At 56.1% G+C, this 21,916-nt stretch overlaps 1 protein-coding gene across 1 annotated transcript in view; it reads left to right on the forward strand.

Annotated features, from left to right (window-relative positions):
* Nucleotides 1–13,953, forward strand: part of LOC140419829 (magnesium-dependent phosphatase 1-like) — a 77,161-nt gene extending 63,208 nt beyond the window's left edge. The window contains exons 3-5 of the mRNA XM_072503861.1: nt 9,374–9,481; nt 11,423–11,508; nt 12,306–13,953. Of these exons, the coding sequence (XP_072359962.1) occupies nt 9,374–9,481; nt 11,423–11,508; nt 12,306–12,400 (289 nt within the window). The 3' untranslated portion in view covers nt 12,401–13,953. The remainder of the gene's footprint in view (nt 1–9,373; nt 9,482–11,422; nt 11,509–12,305) is intronic.
* The last annotated feature ends 7,963 nt before the right edge of the window (nt 13,954–21,916 follow it).

Here is a 21,916-nt window from a genome sequence, read left to right on the forward strand (position 1 = left end):
CACTGACCCGATGTGTGTGTGTAACGGGCCTGTGTGCCCAGCACTGACCCGGTGTGTGTGTGTGTAACGGGACTGTGCGTCCAGCACTGACCCGATGTGTCTGTGTAACGGGACTGTGTGTCCAGCACTGACCCGGTGTGTGTGTGTAACGGGACTGTGCGTCCAGCACTGACCCGATGTGTGTGTGTAACGGGACTGTGTGTCCAGTACTGACCCGGTGTGTGTGTGTGTAACAGGACTGTGTGTCCAGCACTGACCCGGTGTGTGTGTGTAACGGGACTGTGTGTCCAGTACTGACCCGGTGTGTGTGTGTAACGGGACTGTGTGCCCAGTACTGACCCGGTGTGTGTGTGTAACGGGACTGTGCGTCCAGCACTGACCCGGTGTGTGTGTAACGGGACTGTGTGTCCAGTACTGACCCGGTGTGTGTGTGTAACGGGACTGTGCGTCCAGCACTGACCCGGTCGGTGTGTGTGTGTAACAGGACTGTGCGTCCAGCACTGAACCGGTGTGTGTTTGTAACAGGACTGTGCGTCCAGCACTGACCCAGTGTGTGTGTAACGGGACTGTACGCCCAGCACTGACCTGGTGTGTGTGTGTGTAACAGGACTGTGCGTCCAGCACTGACCCGGTGTGTGTGTGTAACGGGACTGTGTGTCCAGCTCTGACCCGGTGTGTGTGTGTACAGGGACTGTGCGCCCAGCACTGACCTGGTGTGTGTGTGTAACGGGACTGTGCGTCCAGCACTGACCCGGTGTGTGTGTGTAACGGGACTGTGCGTCCAGCAGTGACCCGGTGTGTGTGTGTAACGGGACTGTGCGCCCAGCACTGACCTGATGTGTTTGTGTAACAGGACTGTGTGCCCAGCACTGACCCGGTGTGTGTATGTGTAACGGGACTGTGCGCCCAGCACTGACCCGGTGTGTGTATGTGTAACGGGACTGTGCGTCCAGCACTGACCCTGTGTGTGTGTGTAACGGGACTGTGTGCCCAGCACTGACCCGGTGTGTGTGTGTAACGGGACTGTGCGTCCAGCACTGACCCTGTGTGTGTGTGTAACAGGACTGTGTGCCCAGCACTGACCCGGTGTGTGTATGTGTAACGGGACTGTGCGCCCAGCACTGACCCGGTGTGTGTGTGTAACGGGACTGTGTGCCCAGCACTGACCCGGTGTGTGTGTGTAACAGGACTGTGCGCCCAGCACTGCCCCGGTGTGTGTGTGTAACGGGACTGTGTGCCCAGCACTGACCCGGTGTGTGTGTGTAATGGGACTGTGTGTCCACGGTGTGTGTGTGTAACGGGACTGTGTGTCCAGCACTGACCCGGTCGGTGTGTGTGTAACGGGACTGTGCGTCCAGCACTGACCTGGTGTGTGTGTGTGTGTGTAACAGGACTGTGCGTCCAGCACTGACCCGATGTGTGTGTGTGTAACGTGACTGTGCGTCCAGCACTGACCCGGTGTGTGTGTGTGTAACGGGACTGTGTGTCCAGTACTGACCCGGTGTGTGTGTGTGTAACGGGACTGTGTGTCCAGTACTGACCCGATGTGTGTGTGTGTAACGGGACTGTGCGTCCAGCACTGACCCGGTGTGTGTGTGTGTAACGGGACTGTGTGTCCAGTACTGACCCGGTGTGTGTGTGTGTAACGGGACTGTGCGTCCAGCACTGACCTGGTGTGTGTGTGTGTGTGTAACAGGACTGTGCGTCCAGCACTGACCCGATGTGTGTGTGTGTAACGTGACTGTGCGTCCAGCACTGACCCGGTGTGTGTGTGTGTAACGGGACTGTGTGTCCAGTACTGACCCGATGTGTGTGTGTGTGTAACGGGACTGTGCGTCCAGCACTGACCCGGTGTGTGTGTGTGTAACGGGACTGTGTGTCCAGTACTGACCCGGTGTGTGTGTGTGTAACGGGACTGTGCGTCCAGCACTGACCTGGTGTGTGTGTAACAGGACTGTGCGTCCAGCACTGACCTGGTGTGTGTGTGTGTAACGGGACTGTGCGTCCAGCACTGACCCGGTGTGTGTGTGTAACGGGACTGTGCGTCCAGCACTGACCCGGTGTGTGTGTAACGGGACTGTGCGTCCAGCACTGATCCGGTGTGTGTGTGTAACGGGACTGTGCGTCCAGCACTGACCCGGTGTGTGTGTGTGTAACGGGACTGTGCGCCCAGCACTGACCCGGTGTGTGTGTGTAACGGGACTGTGTGTCCAGCACTGACCCGGTGTGTGTGTGTAACGGGACTGTGCGTCCAGCACTGACCCGGTGTGTGTGTGTGTAACGGGACTGTGCGCCCAGCACTGACCCGGTGTGTGTGTGTAACGGGACTGTGCGTCCAGTACTGACCCGATGTGTGTGTGTGTAACGGGACTGTGCGTCCAGCACTGACCCGGTGTGTGTGTAACGGGACTGTGCGTCCAGCACTGACCCGGTGTGTGTGTGTGTAACGGGACTGTGCGCCCAGCACTGACCCGGTGTGTGTGTGTAACGGGACTGTGCGTCCAGTACTGACCCGATGTGTGTGTGTGTAACGGGACTGTGCGTCCAGCACTGACCCGGTGTGTGTGTGTGTAACGGGACTGTGTGTCCAGTACTGACCCGGTGTGTGTGTGTGTAACGGGACTGTGTGTCCAGTACTGACCCGGTGTGTGTGTGTGTAACGGGACTGTGCGTCCAGTACTGACCCGATGTGTGTGTGTGTGTGTAACGGGACTGTGCGTCCAGCACTGACCCGGTGTGTGTGTGTGTAACGGGACTGTGTGTCCAGTACTGACCCGGTGTGTGTGTGTGTAACGGGACTGTGTGTCCAGTACTGACCCGGTGTGTGTGTGTGTAACGGGACTGTGTGTCCAGCACTGACCCGGTGTGTGTGTGTAACAGGACTGTGTGTCCAGCACTGACCCGGTGTGTGTGTGTAACAGGACTGTGTGTCCAGTACTGACCCGGTGTGTGTGTGTGTAACGGGACTGTGTGTCCACAGTGTGTGTGTGTAACGGGACTGTGTGTCCAGCACTGACCCGGTCGGTGTGTGTGTAACGGGACTGTGCGTCCAGCACTGACCCGGTGTGTGTGTGTAACGGGACTGTGCGTCCACGGTGTGTGTGTAACGGGACTGTGTGCCCAGCACTGACCCGGTGTGTGTGTGTAACGGGACTGTGCGTCCAGCACTGACCCGGTGTGTGTGTGTGTAACGGGACTGTGCGTCCAGCACTGACCCGGTGTGTGTGTGTGTAACGGGACTGTGCGTCCAGCACTGACCCGGTGTGTGTGTGTAACGGGACTGTGCGTCCAGCACTGACCCGGTGTGTGTGTGTGTAACGGGACTGTGTGCCCAGCACTGACCCGGTGTGTGTGTGTAACGGGACTGTGCGTCCACGGTGTGTGTGTAATGGGACTGTGTGCCCAGCACTGACCCGGTGTGTGTGTGTAACGGGACTGTGCGTCCAGCACTGACCCGGTGTGTGTGTGTGTAACGGGACTGTGCGTCCAGCACTGACCCGATGTGTCTGTGTAACGGGACTGTGTGTCCAGCACTGACCCGGTGTGTGTGTGTAACGGGACTGTGCGTCCAGCACTGACCCGATGTGTGTGTGTAACGGGACTGTGTGTCCAGTACTGACCCGGTGTGTGTGTGTAACGGGACTGTGTGTCCAGCACTGACCCGGTGTGTGTGTGTAACGGGACTGTGTGTCCAGTACTGACCCGGTGTGTGTGTGTAACGGGACTGTGTGCCCAGTACTGACCCGGTGTGTGTATGTGTAACGGGACTGTGCGTCCAGCACTGACCCTGTGTGTGTGTGTAACGGGACTGTGCGCCCAGCACTGACCCGGTGTGTGTGTGTAACAGGACTGTGTGCCCAGCACTGACCCGGTGTGTGTATGTGTAACGGGACTGTGCGCCCAGCACTGACCCGGTGTGTGTGTGTAACGGGACTGTGTGCCCAGCACTGACCCGGTGTGTGTGTGTAACGGGACTGTGCGTCCAGCACTGACCCGGTGTGTGTGTAACAGGACTGTGTGCCCAGCACTGACCCGGTGTGTGTGTGTAATGGGACTGTGTGTCCAGCACTGACCCGATGTGTGTGTGTGTAACGGGACTGTGTCTCCAGTACTGAGACGGTGTGTGTGTGTAACGGGACTGTGCGCCCAGCACTGACCCGGTGTGTGTGTGTGTAACGGGACTGTGTCCAGCACTGACCCGGTGTGTGTGTGTGTGTAACGGGACTGTGCGCCCAGCACTGACCCGGTGTGTGTGTGTAACGGGACTGTGCGTCCAGCACTGACCCGGTGTGTGTGTGTAACGGGACTGTGTGCCCAGCACTGACCCGGTCGGTGTGTGTGTAACGGGACTGTGTGTCCAGCACTGACCCGATGTGTGTGTGTGTAACGGGACTGTGTGTCCAGCACTGACCCGGTGTGTGTGTAACGGGACTGTGCGCCCAGCACTAACCCGGTGTGTGTGTAACGGGACTGTGTGTCCAGTACTAACCCGGTGTGTGTGTAACGGGACTGTGCGCCCAGCACTGACCCGGTGTGTGTGTGTGTAACGGGACTGTGTGTCCAGTACTGAGACGGTGTGTGTGTGTAACGGGACTGTGTGCCCAGCACTGACCCGGTGTGTGTGTGTAACAGGACTGTGCGTCCAGCACTAACCCGGTGTGTGTGTGTAACGGGACTGTGTGCCCAGCACTGACCCGGTGTGTGTGTGTAACGGGACTGTGTGCCCAGCACTGACCCGGTGTGTGTGTGTAACGGGACTGTGTGCCCAGCACTGCCCCGGTGTGTGTGTGTGTAACGGGACTGTGTGCCCAGCACTGACCCGGTGTGTGTGTGTGTAACGGGACTGTGTGTCCAGTACTAACCCGGTGTGTGTGTAACGGGACTGTGTGTCCAGCACTGACCCGGTGTGTGTGTGTAACAGGACTGTGCGTCCAGCACTGACCCGGTGTGTGTGTGTAACGGGACTGTGTGCCCAGCACTGACCCGGTGTGTGTGTGTAACGGGACTGTGTGCCCAGCACTGACCCGGTGTGTGTGTGTAACGGGACTGTGTGCCCAGCACTGACCCGGTGTGTGTGTGTAACGGGACTGTGTGCCCAGCACTGACCCGGTGTGTGTGTGTAACGGGACTGTGTGCCCAGCACTGACCCGGTCAGTGTGTGTGTAACGGGACTGTGTGTCCAGTACTCACCCGGTGTGTGTGTAACGGGACTGTGCATCCACGGTGTGTGTGTGTGTAACGGGACTGTGCGCCCAGCACTGACCCGGTGTGTGTGTGTGAAACGGGACTGTGTGTCCAGTACTGAGACGGTGTGTGTGTGTAACGGGACTGTGCGTCCACGGTGTGTGTGTGTAACGCGACTGTGCGTCCAGCACTGACCCGGTGTGTGTGTGTAACAGGACTGTGTGTCCAGCACTGTCCCGGTGTCTGTGTAACGGTACTGTGTGTCCAGCACTGACCCGGTGTGTGTGTGTAACGGGACTGTGTGCCCAGCACTGACCCGGTGTGTGTGTGTAACGGGACTGTGCGTCCAGCACTGTCCCGGTGTCTGTGTAACGGGACTGTGTGTCCACTGACCCGGTGTGTGTGTGTAACGGGACTGCGCGTCCAGCACTGTCCCGGTGTCTGTGTAACAGGACTGTGCGTCCAGCACTGACCCGATGTCTGTGTGTAACGGGACTGTGCGCCCAGCACTGACCCGGTGTGTGTGTGTAACGGGACTGTGTGTCCACTGACCCGGTGTGTGTGTGTAACGGGACTGTGCGCCCAGCACTGACCCGGTCGGTGTGTGTGTGTAACGGGACTGTGTGTCCAGTACTGACCCGGTGTGTGTGTGTAACGGGACTGTGCGTCCACGGTGTGTGTGTGTGTAACGGGACTGTGTGCCCAGCACTGACCCGGTGTGTGTGTGTTACAGGACTGTGTGTCCAGCACTGACCCGGTGTGTGTGTGTGTAACAGGACTGTGCGTCCAGCACTGACCCGCGGTGTGTGTGTAACAGGACTGTGCGCCCAGCACTGACCCGGTGTGTGTGTAACAGGACTGTGTGTCCAGCACTGACCAGGTGTGTGTGTGTAACGGGACTGTGCGTCCAGCACTGACCCGGTGTGTGTGTAACGGGACTGTGTGCCCAGCATTGACCCGGTGTGTGTGTGTAACAGGACTGTGTGTCCAGCACTGACCCGGTGTGTGTGTGTAACGGAACTGTGCGTCCAGCACTGACCCGGTGTGTGTGTAACGGGACTGTGTGCCCAGCACTGACCCGGTGTGTGTGTGTAACGGGACTGTGCGTCCAGCACTGACCCGGTGTGTGTGTAACGGGACTGTGCGCCCAGCACTGACCCGGTGTGTGTGTGTAACGGGACTGTGCGTCCAGCACTGACCCGGTGTGTGTGTAACGGGACTGTGTGTCCAGCACTGACCCGGTGTGTGTGTGTAACGGGACTGTGTGCCCAGCACTGACCCGGTGTGTGTGTGTAACGGGACTGTGTGCCCAGCACTGACCCGGTGTGTGTGTGTAACGGGACTGTGTGCCCAGCACTGACCAGGTGTGTGTGTGTAACGGGACTGTGCGTCCAGCACTGACCCGGTGTGTGTGTAACGGGACTGTGTGCCCAGCATTGACCCGGTGTGTGTGTGTAACAGGACTGTGTGTCCAGCACTGACCCGGTGTGTGTGTGTAACGGAACTGTGCGTCCAGCACTGACCCGGTGTGTGTGTAACGGGACTGTGTGCCCAGCACTGACCCGGTGTGTGTGTGTAACGGGACTGTGCGTCCAGCACTGACCCGGTGTGTGTGTAACGGGACTGTGCGCCCAGCACTGACCCGGTGTGTGTGTGTAACGGGACTGTGCGTCCAGCACTGACCCGGTGTGTGTGTGTAACGGGACTGTGCGCCCAGCACTGACCCGGTGTGTGTGTGTAACGGGACTGTGCGTCCAGCACTGACCCGGTGTGTGTGTAACGGGACTGTGTGTCCAGCACTGACCCGGTGTGTGTGTGTAACGGGACTGTGTGCCCAGCACTGACCCAGTGTGTGTGTGTAACGGGACTGTGTGCCCAGCACTGACCCGGTGTGTGTGTGTAACGGGACTGTGTGCCCAGCACTGACCCGGTGTGTGTGTGTAACGGGACTGTGTGCCCAGCACTGACCCGGTGTGTGTGTGTAACGGGACTGTGTGCCCAGCACTGACCCGGTGTGTGTGTGTAACGGGACTGTGCGTCCAGCACTGACCCGATGTGTGTGTGTAACGGGACTGTGCGTCCACGGTGTGTGTGTGTAACGGGACGGTGTGCCCAGCACTGACCCGGTCGGTGTGTGTGTGTAACGGGACTGTGCGTCCAGCACTGACCAGTGTGTGTGTGTAACAGGACTGTGCGTCCAGCACTTACCCGGTGTGTGTGTGTAACAGGACTGTGCGTCCAGCACTGACCCGATGTGTGTGTGTGTGTAACAGGACTGTGTGCCCAGCACTGCCCCGGTGTGTGTGTGTAACGGGACTGTGCGCCCAGCACTGACCCGGTGTGTGTGTGTAACGGGACTGTGTGTCCAGCACTGACCCGATGTGTGTGTGTGTGTAACAGGACTGTGTGCCCAGCACTGACCCGGTGTGTGTGTGTAACAGGACTGTGTGCCCAGCACTGACCCGGTGTGTGTGTGTGTAACAGGACTGTGCGTCCACGGTGTGTGTGTGTAACGGGACTGTGCGTCCAGCACTGACCCGGTGTGTGTGTGTGTAAAGGGACTGTGTGTCCAGCACTGACCCGGTGTGTGTGTGTAACGGGACTGTGCGTCCACTGACCCGGTGTGTGTGTGTAACGGGACTGTGTGCCCAGCACTGTCCCGGTGTGTGTGTGTAACGGGACTGTGTGCCCAGCACTGTCCCGGTGTGTGTGTGTAACGGGACTGTGTGCCCAGCACTGACCCGGTGTGTGTGTGTGTGTAACGGGACTGTGTGTCCAGCACTGACCACCGACGGTGTGTGTGTGTAACAGGACTGTGTGTCCAGCACTGACCACCGACGGTGTGTGTGTGTAACGGGACTGTGTGCCCAGCACTGACCCGGTGTGTGTGTGTGTAACGGGACTGTGTGTCCAGTACTGAGACTGTGTGTGTGTGTGTGTAACGGGACTGTGTGCCCAGCACTGACCCGGTGTGTGTGTGTAACGGGACTGTGCGCCCAGCACTGACCCGGTGTGTGTGTGTGTAACAGGACTGTGTGCCCAGCACTGACCCGGTGTGTGTGTAACAGGACTGTGCGCCCAGCACTGACCACCAACGGTGTGTGTGTAACGGGACTGTGCGTCCAGCACTGACCCGGTGTGTGTGTGTGTGTAACAGGACTGTGCGCCCAGCACTGACCCGGTGTGTGTGTGTAACGGGACTGTGTGCCCAGTACTGAGACTGTGTGTGTGTGTGTAACGGGACTGTGTGCCCAGCACTGACCCGGTGTGTGTGTGTGTAACGGGACTGTGTGTGCAGTACTGAGACTGTGTGTGTGTGTAACGGGACTGTGTGTGCAGTACTGAGACTGTGTGTGTGTGTAACAGGACTGTGTGCCCAGCACTGACCACCGACGGTGTATGTGTGTGTAACGGGACTGTGTGCCCAGTACTGAGACTGTGTGTGTGTGTGTAACGGGACTGTGTGCCCAGCACTGACCCGGTGTGTGTGTGTGTAACGGGACTGTGTGTGCAGTACTGAGACTGTGTGTGTGTGTAACGGGACTGTGTGCCCAGCACTGACCCGGTATGTGTGTAACAGGACTGTGTGCCCAGCACTGACCCGGTGTGTGTGTGTAACGGGACTGTGCGTCCACGGTGTGTGTGTGTAACGGGACTGTGTGCCCAGCACTGACCCGGTCGGTGTGTGTGTAACGGGACTGTGTGCCCAGCACTGACCCGGTGTGTGTGTGTAACAGGACTGTGTGTCCAGCACTGACCCGGTGTGTGTGTGTAACGGGACTGTGTGCCCAGCACTGACCCGGTCGGTGTGTGTGTAACGGGACTGTGTGCTCAGCACTGACCCGGTGTGTGTGTGTAACGGGACTGTGTGCCCAGCACTGACCCGGTGTGTGTGTGTGTAACGGGACTGTGTGCCCAGCACTGACCCGGTCGGTGTGTGTGTAACGGGACTGTGTGCCTAGTACTGAACCGGTGTGTGTGTGCAACGGGACTGTGTGCCCAGCACTGACCCGGTCGGTGTGTGTGTAACGGGACTGTGTGCCCAGCACTGACCCGGTGTGTGTGTAACGGGACTGTGTGCCCAGCACTGACCCGGTGTGTGTGTGTAACGGGACTGTGTGCCTAGTACTGAACCGGTGTGTGCGTGGCCCGTCACGGCTCATGTCCATTTCTCCCTCCATTGTTGCAGGACCGGTGAGGTCACTGGGGCCAATCAGCTACTGGACCTCTTCAAAGTGGACGCCTACTTCTGCCAGAAGGAAATATACCCGGGTTCGAAGGTCACGCACTTTGCAAGGTTGGCATAGATAGGATGACCACCTCCTGGGGCAGGAGGGAGAGCGGGAGCGTCCCTCTATTTCCTTCATTATACATACACGAAGGCTCCAGGTCGGATTCCTGCAACCTACAGGGGGGTGTGTGTAGTAAGGCCAGAAGAAATAGTAGCAGGGGTAGGACATTCGTCCCTCCACACTGCCAACCCAATCAATAACATCGCGGCTGATCTGATCATGGGCCTCAAATCCACTTTGCTGCCTCTCACTTTTCCCACCCCCTTCCCATAATCCCTCGTCGATCAGAAATCTCTCTATAATAATAACAATAATCTTTAGTGTCACAAGTAGGTTTACATTAACACTGCAATGAAGTTACTGTGAAAAGCCCCCAGTCGCCACATTCCGGAGCCTGTCCGGGTCACAGAGGGAGAATTCAGAATGTCCAATTCACCCAACAGCACGTCTTTCGGGACTTGTGGGAGGAAACCGGAGCACCCGGAGGAAACCCACGCACACACGGGGAGGATGTGCAGACTCCGCACAGACAGTGACCCAAGCCGGGATTCGAACCTGGGACCGTGGAGCTGTGAAGCCACAGTGCTAACCACTGTGTACCGTGCTAACTCGGGCCTTAAATATATTTGGTGACCCGCAGCCTCCGCTGCTTCTCTGGGGGAGAGGATTCCACAGACTGACCTCCCTCTGAGGGAAGAAATTCCTCCTCATCCCCGATTCCAATGGGAGACCCCCCTCAGTTTTAAACTGTGCCCCTCCCACAGTTCTAGATCCCGCCCCCCCCACGAGGGGGGGAAACATCCTCCCAGCATGCACCCTGTCACCCCCCCTCCCCTCAGAATCTGATCCGTTTCAATAAGACCTCCTCTGGTTCTTTCCAAACTCCAATGGGTACAGGCCCCGACCGGCTCAACCTTTCCTCATCGGACAAAAACCCCCTTCATCCCAGGAATCGGCCCCGTGAACCTTCTCTGAACGGCCTCCGATGCTGGTACGTCCCTCCGCAAGTAAGGAGACCAGAACAGGGCACAGTGAGCATCAGCTTGCTCTTCCCTAGCCTTGGGGGCAGTACAGCTTTGGAGCAGATGGGACGGAGGGGGCAGAGTAGAGGACGAGGTGCTGTTTGAGAAAGAAATGGTAGGAAGGGGAATGTGACACACTTGAGTGGAAGGCGTCTCTTCGTTCTCTCAACCTGCGTGAGGCCCCATCGCTATCGTGTCTCCCTCACTCTCGCGCCACCCCCCTCGCGTCCTTCTCACCCCCGCACCCTATCTTTTGCCCCTTCTTGCCCCACTTTCGGCCCGGCGCCCCCCTCACTCTCGGCCCTGCTCTCACTCCCTTACCCCCCGCGCCAGCTCCCATTCTCGACCCCCTCTCACTCTTGACCCCACTCTGACTGTCGCCCCTGCGCCCGCCCCGGTCTGATTCTCGCCCCAGCCCCGCCTTGCTGTCACCCGTGCCCGCCTTGCCCCTGCGCCCACTCTCACCCCTGCGCCCACTCTCGCTCACGCTTGTCCCCGCTCTCACTCTCGCTCCCACTCTCTTCCGCCACCGTGCCCACTCTCGCTCTCAAACCGCATTCCCTTACCTCGCCCTCTATCTCTGCATACAATGTCGACAGTGCAGAAGGAGGCCATTTGTCGTATTGAGTCTGAACTGACCCTCCAAAAGTACGGTCTGCCACAGCCCAACCTAACCTGCACTTCTTTGGACTGTGGGACGAAACCGGAGCACCCGGAGGAAACCCACGCAGACACGGGGAGAACGTGCAGACTCCGCACAGACAGTCACCCAAGGCAGGGGTGGAACCTGGCACTTTGAAGCAGCAGTGCTAACCACTGTGCAACCGTTCCACCCTCCCTCTTTCACAGTGCTGTGTGTTGCCCCCACATCCCCTCTCTCTCTCTCTCTCTCGCTCTCTGACTACTCGCTGTTTCGTTGTGCAGGATCAAACAGGGAACCGGGTTCCAGTATTCGGAGATGATATTCTTCGACGATGAGCACAGGAATATTGTGGATGTCGGTAAATTAGGTAAATGCTTTCTCCTTTCCTCTGAATCCCGCTGCGACAGCCCCCCTCACCAACGCCCCGTCCCGGGCACACACCGGGAAAGTGTTAAGACGGAAAGTGTTAAGAGTATTTAACGGCACAGAAAAGGCCATTCGGCCCATCTGCTCCATTCCCATGGTGTTTTGTCCCTCGCGAGCCCTCCCCCCCCCCCCCCCCCCCCCCCTCAATCACATCCTTCCAATCCTTTTGCTCTCTCGTTTGCATGTTTCCCCGGCTTCCCCTGACGCTGTTCACCTCCGCTACCTCTCTGTCAGTCACGTGTCCCACCTTCTCACTGCTCGCTCCTCAGGGACCGTTTCAAACTCATGGCCTTTGAGGACGCCTCTGAAACGCGTTTGTGAGAACTGATCCTCTCTCTCCGGTTCAGCCCTCCCTATTTATGCTTCTCCAGTCCAGCTCCCCCGGCCACATCCTGAGCTGCTTCAGCCTCACCCTCTCCTCGCGCCCCCTTCTCCCCCCCCCTCCTTGCGCACCCCCCTCTCCCCCTCCTTGTGACCCCTCCACGCGCCTCCCTCCACGCGCCATGTCCCCCCCTCACACCTCCTCTCCCCCTCCTCCGCGCGCCATGTCCCCCCCCTCGCACCCCCTCTGCTGCTCCTCGTGCCCCCCTCCTCTTGCCACCCGCCCTTCTCTACCCCCCTGCCCCTTCTCTCCCCGTCTCACCCTCTTTCTCTTTCACCCTTCTCATCGCCCCCCCCCCCCCCCCCCCACCCCCCCGGTTCTCAGTCCTGTCTTATGCCTCCCTCTCTCTTTTCCAGGTGTCCACTGTATCCACGTAGCCAATGGGATGACTCTGAAGCTGCTGATGGACGGACTGGAGAAATACGCGCGGTCGCAGAACACTCAGAGCTGAGGCCGGGAGTCCCAGCCAGCCGGCTGGCCGCTCAATCCATAGCACAAGTTGTGAATTTTTAATAACCCTATTTAAAAGTGCGTGCCTGCGCCGGACGGTGTAGCTGGACGCAAGGACCCTTTATTTGAACCCTTGTGTACTGTGCGGGCACGTGAAACGTTTGGAACTGCCTCCTGTTTTCGTCCTCAATGCTTTCCCGAAGCGTAATGTCCTGAAACATTTGTACCTGATCCCCTGTCGTGGAATGTGGGTGTTGCTGGCCAAGGGAGTGGAAATTGTTGGTGTTGCTGGCCAAGGGAGTGGAAATTGTTGCCCTCATCTCTAATTGCTCCCTGGAACAGCCATTTCCGAGAGGGGGGGGGGCGTGAGGACACAGTTAAGAGTCAACCGCATTGCTCTGTGGGTGGGCGGTGGGGGGGGAAAAGTCTGGAGTCACATGTAGGCCAGATCGGGGTAAGGATGGCAGATTTCCCCTTCCCTAAAGGGGGATATCAGTGAACCAGGTGGGTTTTTTTTAACGACGAAACGATGATAGTTGTCATGGTCATCATTACCGGGATTAGCGCCATGTATTCCAGATTTTACTAATTGAATTTAAATTCCCACCAGCTGCCCATTGGTGGGATTTGAACGTGTGTTTTTTCTAGCCCCCCCCCACAGAGTAATAACCTGGGGCCTCTGGATTACTAGTCCAGTGACATAACGGTTTATCCCCTTGGACTTGACTCCACCATCAACTACTGCCCCCCCCACCCCCCTGCCACCACCATAAGAGAAAACATCAGCTGACCTTCTAACACTCTTAACGTCATATGGCCGCAGCAGCCTATTGGTTCTTATTGTTGGGCAGGTAGGAGTTGGCAAGTACCACCCTCTCTTTTCCCCCTCCACCCCACCCCACCTTCTTTCAGTGATCAGGCGATGAGGATAAACATTAGGAGCAGGAGTAGGCCATTCAGCCCTTCGAGCCTGCTTCCTCCGCCGTTTGGCACGATCGCAGCTGATCTGATCGTGGGCCTCGACCCCTGTCGATCAGAACTCTCTCTAACTCGGGCCTTGAATATATTCAGTGACCCGCAGCCTCCGCTGCTTGTGTGGGGGGAGAGGATTCCACAGACTGACCTGCCTCTGAGAGAAGAAATTCCTCCTCATCCCCGTCTTCAATGGGAGACCCCCCTCATTTTCAAACTGTGCTCCCTCCCCTCTCTCACCTGTGCTCTTAGCATTAAGGAATTTTACTGCGCATCCCTCCCCCTCGAACCATCACACTCTGTGCCTTGTGGGACAGGGGAGCTCTTAACCTCCAAGCCTGTCCAGAAAGGCCCGCCTCCTTCATCCTCTATCTCGTTCAAACCACTGGAACCATTCTGTGGGAGTCGATGCAAGTGCGAACTCCCTCTCCTGGGGCCTGCCGAAAAATGATGGTGAATCCGGGGCGGGGGGGTTAAAAAAAAAAAAAAAAGATCAAAATGGACTGTCACTCATGGTGGATGTTCCGCCCAATCTATTTCCTGTAAACTTCGAATATGGGGAAATAAATGCTTCAGATTTTCCGACTCGGTTTAAAAACTGAACAGCAACGAAAGTTGACGCAAGTTAGTGATCTCGCAGCGACCACTTAGAGACGCACGTTTTCATCACACACCAAACTGGGAGCGGGAGTAGAGGCCACTCGGCCCCTCCCTCCTGCTCCGCCATTCGACACAATCACGGCCGATCTGATTGTGACCTCAACTCCACATTCCCGCCGACCCCCCCCCCCAATAACCTTTCACCCCCCCCCCCTTGTTAATCAAGAATTTATCCAGCTCGGCCTTAAAAACATTCAGAGACTCTGCTTCCACCGCCCTTTGACTCTCAACCCGCTGAGAGAAAATATTTCTCCTCACCTTCGTTTTAAATGGCCAACCCCTTATTTTTAAACAGCAACCTCCTTTTCTAGGTCCTCCCACAAGAGGAAACATCCTCTCCAAATCCACCATGTCACAATCCCCTCAGGGTGCTAAAGACTTTGATCAAATCGCCTCTCGCTCTTCTCAACTCCAGCAGATACAAGCCCAGCCTGTCCCAACCTTTCCTCATAAGACAACCCACCCATTCCAGATATTGAGTTTGGTAAGCCTTCTCTGAACTGCTTCCGACACATTTACATCTTTCCTGAAATAAGGAGACCAACACTGTACACAGTGCTCCAGCTGTGGTCTCACCAACGTTCTGTACAACTGAAAGTGGAGATGCCGGCGTTGGACTGGGGTGGGCACAGTAAGAAGTGTTACAACGCCAGGTTAAAGTCCCAACAGGTTTATTTGGAATCACTAGCTTTCGGAGCACTGCTCCTACCTCAGACGTCAGATTGTCGCTCCGTAGCCCACTGAGCGTCGCCAAATGGCTGTCCTCGCCCGACCTTACTGACGTGGGTCAGGTGGGATCGGGTGGGTGGGGGTCCCTGGGTCCGGCGTCGGGAGTTTGAAAGGAACGTGGCGATGGTGCCCTGCCCATGGCCTCTCCCCTTTGATGGTCCCATTGAAAATAAGATGCCAAAAGGCTAGTTGCTTGCTGGCACACTAGATGAGAGACAGGCGGCCTCTCGGGAAATTGTGTGTGTGTGTGTGTGTGTGTGTGTGTGTGTGTGGCTATTCCGGTGGTGGAACAGAAGGGAGGAATTGGGAGGCTCCTCTGACTTTGGAGGAGGTTATGGAGGATATGGGTCTGATGCAGTCAGGGTAGAGGCCGGACGGGTTAGAAGTTTTCCGGGTTGTTGGCCCCAGTGCTGCTGGAGATGTTTGAACATTCCACGATTCAGAGGACGTTGCCAGCCACATTGGCGCAGGCATCGTCTCTTTAATCTCAAAAGAAGGATAAGGATCCGACACAGCGTGGGTCGCATCGACCCATTTCACTATTGAACGCGGTTGCAAAGTTGTTGGCGAAGGTCTTGGCTAGGCACATGGAACCCTGCCTCCCAGGAGTCATATCGGAGGAGCAGGTTTTAAAAAATATATATATTTATTAAAGTTTTTTAACACAATTTTTCTCCCTTACAAATAACCCCCCCCCCCCCAACAAAAAAAAATGAGAAATCGCGCAGAGCAAGATATATACATGGCAAAATGATATATTTACACAGCTTTGTACACTGGCCCTCACCCGTACGTGCCAGTTTCCCCAACCCTTCATGTTATCTCTTGCTCATCCACCCTCCCAGGCAGTCCCCCCCCCCTTTTCCAGGACGTCCCCTCCACCACGCCACCCCCCCCCCCCCCCCCCCCCGCCCAAGGTTGCTGCTGCTGCTGACCGACCTTCCTCTAACGCTCCGCGGGATAGTCTAGGAACGGTTGCCACCGCCTGTAGAACCCCTGCGCAGACCCTCTCAAGGCGAACTTAATCCTCTCCAGCTTTATGAACCCAGCCATATCATTTATCCAGACCTCCAGGCTGGGGGGCTTCACCTCCTTCCACATTAGCAAGATCCTTCGCCGGGCTACTAGGGACGCAAAGGCCAGAATACCGGCCTCTTTCGCCTCCTGCACTCCCGGTTCGTCCACTACTCCAAATAGTGCTAGCCCCAAGAGGAGCAGGTTTGTTCAGGGAAGACCGTGGTCAGCCAATGTTCGGAGGCTGCTTAATGTTGTTTTGTCCCTCCAACCCCTGAGACAGAGGTGATTATTCCACTAGATATGGAAAAGGCATTCGATAGGGTGGAATGGGGCTATTTGAGATATTGGGGCGGTTTGGCTTTGGGACGAGATTCATATCTCGGAGATTTATGGTCGGCTGGTGTCAATGGTGCAGGTGGAGGAGCGAGGCTCTGTATTGTGTCAACTCCACCTCCTATTGCACTAGGCTCAGCCTGATTCATTTCATGGTGGTGCATCGGGCACATTTGACTCGGGCATGAATCATAAGATATAGGAGAAGAATGAGGCCATTTGGCCCATCGAGTCTGCCATTCGATCACGGCTGATCTCATCCTGGCCTTGACTCCACTGTCCTGCCCGTTCTCCATAACCCTTCAGCCCATTACCAATTGCAAATCTATCTATCTTCTCAAATTTACTCACTGTCCCCGCTCCCCCACATTCTGGGGTAGCGAATTCCAGATTCACAGCCCTTTGGGAGAAGTAGTTTCTCCTCATCTCGGTTTTAAATTTGCCACCTCTTATTCTAAGATTGTGACCTCTCGTTTTAAAATGCCCCACAAGAGGAAGCGTCAGCTCCACGTCTACTTTATCCATACCTCTTATCATCTTGTATACCTCAATTTGATCTCCCCTCGTTCTTCTAAACTCGAGAGTACAGGCCTAAACTGCTCAATCTCTTTATACGACAAACCCCTCATCTCTGCAATCGATCTGGTGATCCTCCTCTGAACTGCCTCCAGTGCCGCTACATCTTTCCGCAAATAAGGGGACCAAAACGGTGGGTTTTTTCTCGGATGCAGAGGATGGGCGCGAGCGGTCCTCTCGGGGGGGGGGGGGGGGGGGGGGGGGGGGCCCGGTGCATCATACACACACGTTCTGGACCTGTACTAAGCGCATGAGCTTCTGGGTCTCCTACTTCAGCACCATGTCCGGTATTCTTGGGGTTGACTCGGAACCGTGCCCTTCGGCGGCCATTTCTGGGATCTCAGGTTTACCGGAGTTGCAGACGGGCGAAGGCGGATGCTCCTGCCTTCGCCCCCTTAATAGCCCAAAGTGCGAGTTACGTTTGGTTGAAAGTCTTCTGCCCCACGCAGTGACGCGGCGCAGTTTAGTTACCAGCTGGAGATTTTGTACTGTGTCTTGGGGGCGGGGGGGGGTGGGGGGGATTGAATGTGTAATGAGAAAGTCGGCTGAAAGGTTCTACCTGAGGTGGCAGCTGTTTATTCCCAATTTCAGCGACTTGGTCACCATCAAACTTTTGGGTGGGGGTGGGGGGTATAGGTGATCGGGTGTTGCTTGGTTTGGGTTTTGGGGGGGTGGGTGGAAGAGTTGAAATATTTTATTTAAACCGATTTTACGTATACGGGAGCAAAGGTGTTATATTGAAAAATTGTTAATAAAATATTTTTTTGAAAACCACCTACTCCCAGTGACGTGCTGAGCAGGAGTGCGAAAGGTGGCTCTCCTCCTGAAAACTTGGCATCAGAACTTGGAATTAGGGTAGCAGAGTGGTTAGCACTGCTCCCTCACAGCGCCAGGGTCCCAGGTTCGATTCCCCGCTTGGGTGACTGTCTGTGCGGAGTCTGCACATCCTCCCCGTGTCTGCGTGGGTTTCCTCCGGGTGCTCCGGTTTCCTCCCAGAGTCCAAAGATGTGCAGGTTAGGTGGATTGGCCGTGATAAAATGTGCCTTAGTGTCCTAAAGGTTAGGTGGGGTTACGGGGGGTAAGGTGGGCTTTCGCAGGGCCAGTGCAGACTTGATGGGCTGAATGGCCTCCTTCTGGACTGTCGGGATTCTATGATGTGGACACTGTAAGCCCGAAATAGCCCGCTAAAATCGGAAGAAAATACCCCTCGCCTTCCTCCAACACCATTCGGACAAGACACGGCAAGCGCAGTAACTCCTGGAGCAGAAAGGACGGAAAAGGCAGCAAAATCCTGGAGTGAAGGAATGAGGTGATGCTGAGCACGCGGGGCAGAGAGGCCCCAGTCACACCTGAACGAGATGGACTGTACCATTCATAGAACATAATGCAGAAGGAGGCCATTCGGCCCATCAAGTCTGCACCATCATGCTAAGAGACGAGAGCTAGAGGGGGTGGCCATACTGCTCAATAAGAGGACGAAGACGGTTAGGGACCCTGGGGGATGGTCCAGCATGGTCAGCGGTTTCCTGGCAGGGGACCAGTAGTCGTAGTTAAAGCGTATGCTCCCAACAGGGCAGCACGGAGGCACAGTGGTAAGCACTGCTGCCTCTCAGCACCAGGGATCCAGGTTCAATTCTGGCCTCAGATTACTGTCTGTGTGGAGTTTGTATGTTCTTCCTGTGTCTGTTTGAGTTGCCTCCGGGTGCTCCGGTTTCCTCCCACAGTCCAAAGAGGTGTGGGTAAGGTGGATTGGCTATGCTAAATTATCCCTTAGTGTCCAGGGATGTTCAGGTTATGTTATGGGATTACGGAGATAGGGCAGAGTCAATGTACAAAGAGCTCATTTTGTGGGCGGCACGGTAGCACAATTGCTTCACAGCACCAGGGTCCCAGGTTTGATTCCCGGCCTGGGTCATCGTCTGTGCGGAGTCTGCACGTAGTCCCCGTGTCTGCGTGGGTTTCCTCCAGGTGCTCTGGTTTCCTCCCAGTTTGAAGATGTGCAGGTTAGGTGGATTGGCCGTGATAAATTGCCCTTTGTGTCCAAAAAGGTTTGGTGGGGTTACGGGGATAGGGCTTAAGTAGAGTGCTCTTTCCAAGAGATTCGATGGGCCGAATGGCCTCCTTCTGCATTGTACATTCTATGAAGTGCGATGACTCAGAATTTATAAAGAAGACCATGGCGGAAATCCCCAATTTAGACACACAGCATCGTGGGGAGGGAGGGGCGGCGACTTCAACTCTGTACAGGACCCATGGACAGACAAATCCAACCCCAAATTGGGGGAGGATCTAACATGGCGAAGGAACTAGGCACATCGATGGACCAGATGGGGACAGTGGCCCCCATGGGGGTTCAGACAGCCAGGGAATTCTCCTACTTCTCCGGGTCTACACCATGATCGGCCTCTTTGTAACGGGGAAAGCGGTGCTGTCCGGGGTAGTAGGAGCGGAATACTCCGCAATCGTAATCTCCGACCTCGCTCCACATTACATGGATGGGAGGGTGCAGATGGGCTGGGCCCAACACACCCCCCCCATGGAGGTTGGACACGGCCCTCATGGCTGACGAGGCATTTGGCGAAACAATGTCACAGGCCATAGACGGGTACGTTCCCAATAATTGGAATTGGGAGGTCTCACCCTCCACTTCCTGAGAGGCGCTGAAGGCTGTGATCAGAGGCAGGAAATGGTCGAATCCATACTGGAGATGGACTGACGATACTCCATGGCCCCCAACCTCAAGAGCTTCTGGCAGAGAGGAAAAAAGCTACGAATGGACTTCAACCTGCTCTCCACGAGGAAACAGTGCACCAGCTCCGCCAGGCACGAGGGAACCTTCTACGAGCATGGAGACAAAGCCAGCTGAGGAAGCAGGCAGCCACTAGGGAAATAGCCCAGATTTGGCACAGCGTTGGGACAACGGCAGGCCGGTAGCAGAGCCGGGAAATGTCCACGAGGCATTCCAAGAGGGAGTACTCAACGATAAAGCAGTTCCTCAACGGACTGGGCAGGCCAATCGTGGGGGAAGATGGGAGACGGGGCCTGGTTGCAGAGGACCAGGCTGGCTTTGTCAAGAGCAGACAACTACCATCAGGCACAGGGCAGCACGGTGGCGGTGGTTAGCTCAGCTGCCTCACGGCGCCGAGGTCCCAGGTTCGATCCCGGCTCTGGGTCACTGTCCGTGTGGAGTTTGCACATTCCCCCCCCTGTGTCTGCGTGGGTTTCGCCCCCACAGCCCAAAGATGTGCAGGGGAGGTGGATTGGACACACTAAATTGCCCCTTAATTGGAAAAAATGAATTGGGTACTCTAAATTTAAAAAAAAAAACATCAGGCAACGGCTGAACATATTGACTCCGTCCCGGGAGAGAACACCAGAGGTGATCATCTCCCTGGAAGCAGAATGGGCCTTCGAAAGATTTGAGTGGCAGTACCTCATAGAGGTAATGGAGCAGTATGGGCTTGAATCAGGGTTCACCTGGGTAAAGCTACTGTGCAACACCCCCATGGTGAGCGTAAGTACTAACACCGCCAGCTATTACCTCCAGAGGCACCAAGCTGCTGTTTGCCCTGGAAATCGATCCTCAGAACAGTGAAAGGCTGGAGAGGTATCCAGAGGGATGGGGGGGGGGGGGCAGATAGCATAGAGTTTCACTCTGTGCGGATGACCTGCTCCTCTATATCTTGGACACCCAAGCCAGTATGGAAGGGATCATGAAGCTCGTAAAGGAGTTTGGAACCTTTTCGGGCTACAAACTCAACATGAACAAAAGCGAAATCTTCCCGGGAAGTGGGGTAGCACAAGTGGTTAGCACTGTGGCTTCACAGCGCCAGGGTCCCAGGTTCGATTCCTGGCTTAGGTCACTGTCTGTGCAGAGTCTGCACGTTCTCCCCGTGTCTGCGTGCGTTTCCTCCGGGTGCTCCGGTTTCCTCCCACAGTCCAAAGACGTGCAGGTTAGGTGGATTGGCCGTGATAAATTGCCCATGATAAATTGCCCTTAGTGTCCAAAATTGCCCTTAGTGTCCAAAAAGGTTAGGAGGGGTTATTGGGTTACGGGGATAGGGTGGAAGTGAGGACTTAATGTGGGTCGGTGCAGACTCAATGGGCCGAATGGCCTCCATCTGCACTGTATGTTCTATGTTCCATGTAACCCACAAGAGAGGGCCAGAGCTGGAGGGACTATCGTTCAAAGAGCCCAAAACAAACTCCGCTTCCTGGCGATCCAAACTGCCCACGGAACCACAAATGGAACCTGACGAGTCTGGTGGAGGAAGTTAAAAGGGACCTGCAGAGGTGGGGCACACTCCTACCCTCCCTAGTAGCCACGTTCCGAACGTGGTACCAAATGAGACAACAGTTCAGCCTAACCCAAATGTCTACTATTGCCCCCATCTGTAACAACCACAAGATTCACGCCCGCAGCAATGATGCCACTTTCAAAACGTGGAGACAGGGCAAGGGGACACTGACGTTAGCGACATGTACATAGACGACAGACTGGCAACCCTGGAGGAACACACGGAGAGTTTCCAACTATCGAAAGGGAATAAAATGGGGTATATACAGGCAAGAACATCCTCCACAGGGAAATGGCTACGTACCCCCAGAAGCCAGGACACTCACTAGTTGAGGGACTGTTGGACGTGGATGACTTCGGGAAAGTGAACTGTGGGGACCTGGATGGACGGCTGCCGGAGTTGTGCTCCCCCCTGGACGAGATGAGGGAAAAATGGGAGGAAGAACTAGGCATGGAAGTAGGAGGGGACTCTGGAGCAAAGCACTAAACAGGGTGAACGCCATCTACACATGCGTAAGGCTGAGCCTAATGCAGCTAATAAAGGTGATGCACAGAGCGCACCTAACCAAAGCCTGAATGAACGAGTTCTTCCCGGAGGTGGAGGACAATTGCGAACAGTGCCAGGAAGGCCCGGCCAACCACACTCATGTTCTGGGCATGCCCCAGAACTGTCTGGTTCTGGACAGCCTTCATTCAGGCAAAGGCAAAGGTTGTGGGGATGGGGGTGGAGCCAGGCCCCAAACTGGCAGTCATCAGGGTTTCAGAGCAGCCACAAGCGACATAGCCACAGGAGATGGGATTGAGGGCAACAGGAAAGGCAGAGGGAGCAATAACACAGTAGGCCAACATTGGGTAGTCTAACTAAGGCAGAGCGGCAAAAGGGGCCCACAGTTACAGAGGGTGGGGGGAACATATAAATATATACAATGATCC

This window comes from Scyliorhinus torazame, chromosome 5, assembly GCF_047496885.1.
Source record: "Scyliorhinus torazame isolate Kashiwa2021f chromosome 5, sScyTor2.1, whole genome shotgun sequence".
Lineage (NCBI taxonomy): Eukaryota > Metazoa > Chordata > Chondrichthyes > Carcharhiniformes > Scyliorhinidae > Scyliorhinus > Scyliorhinus torazame.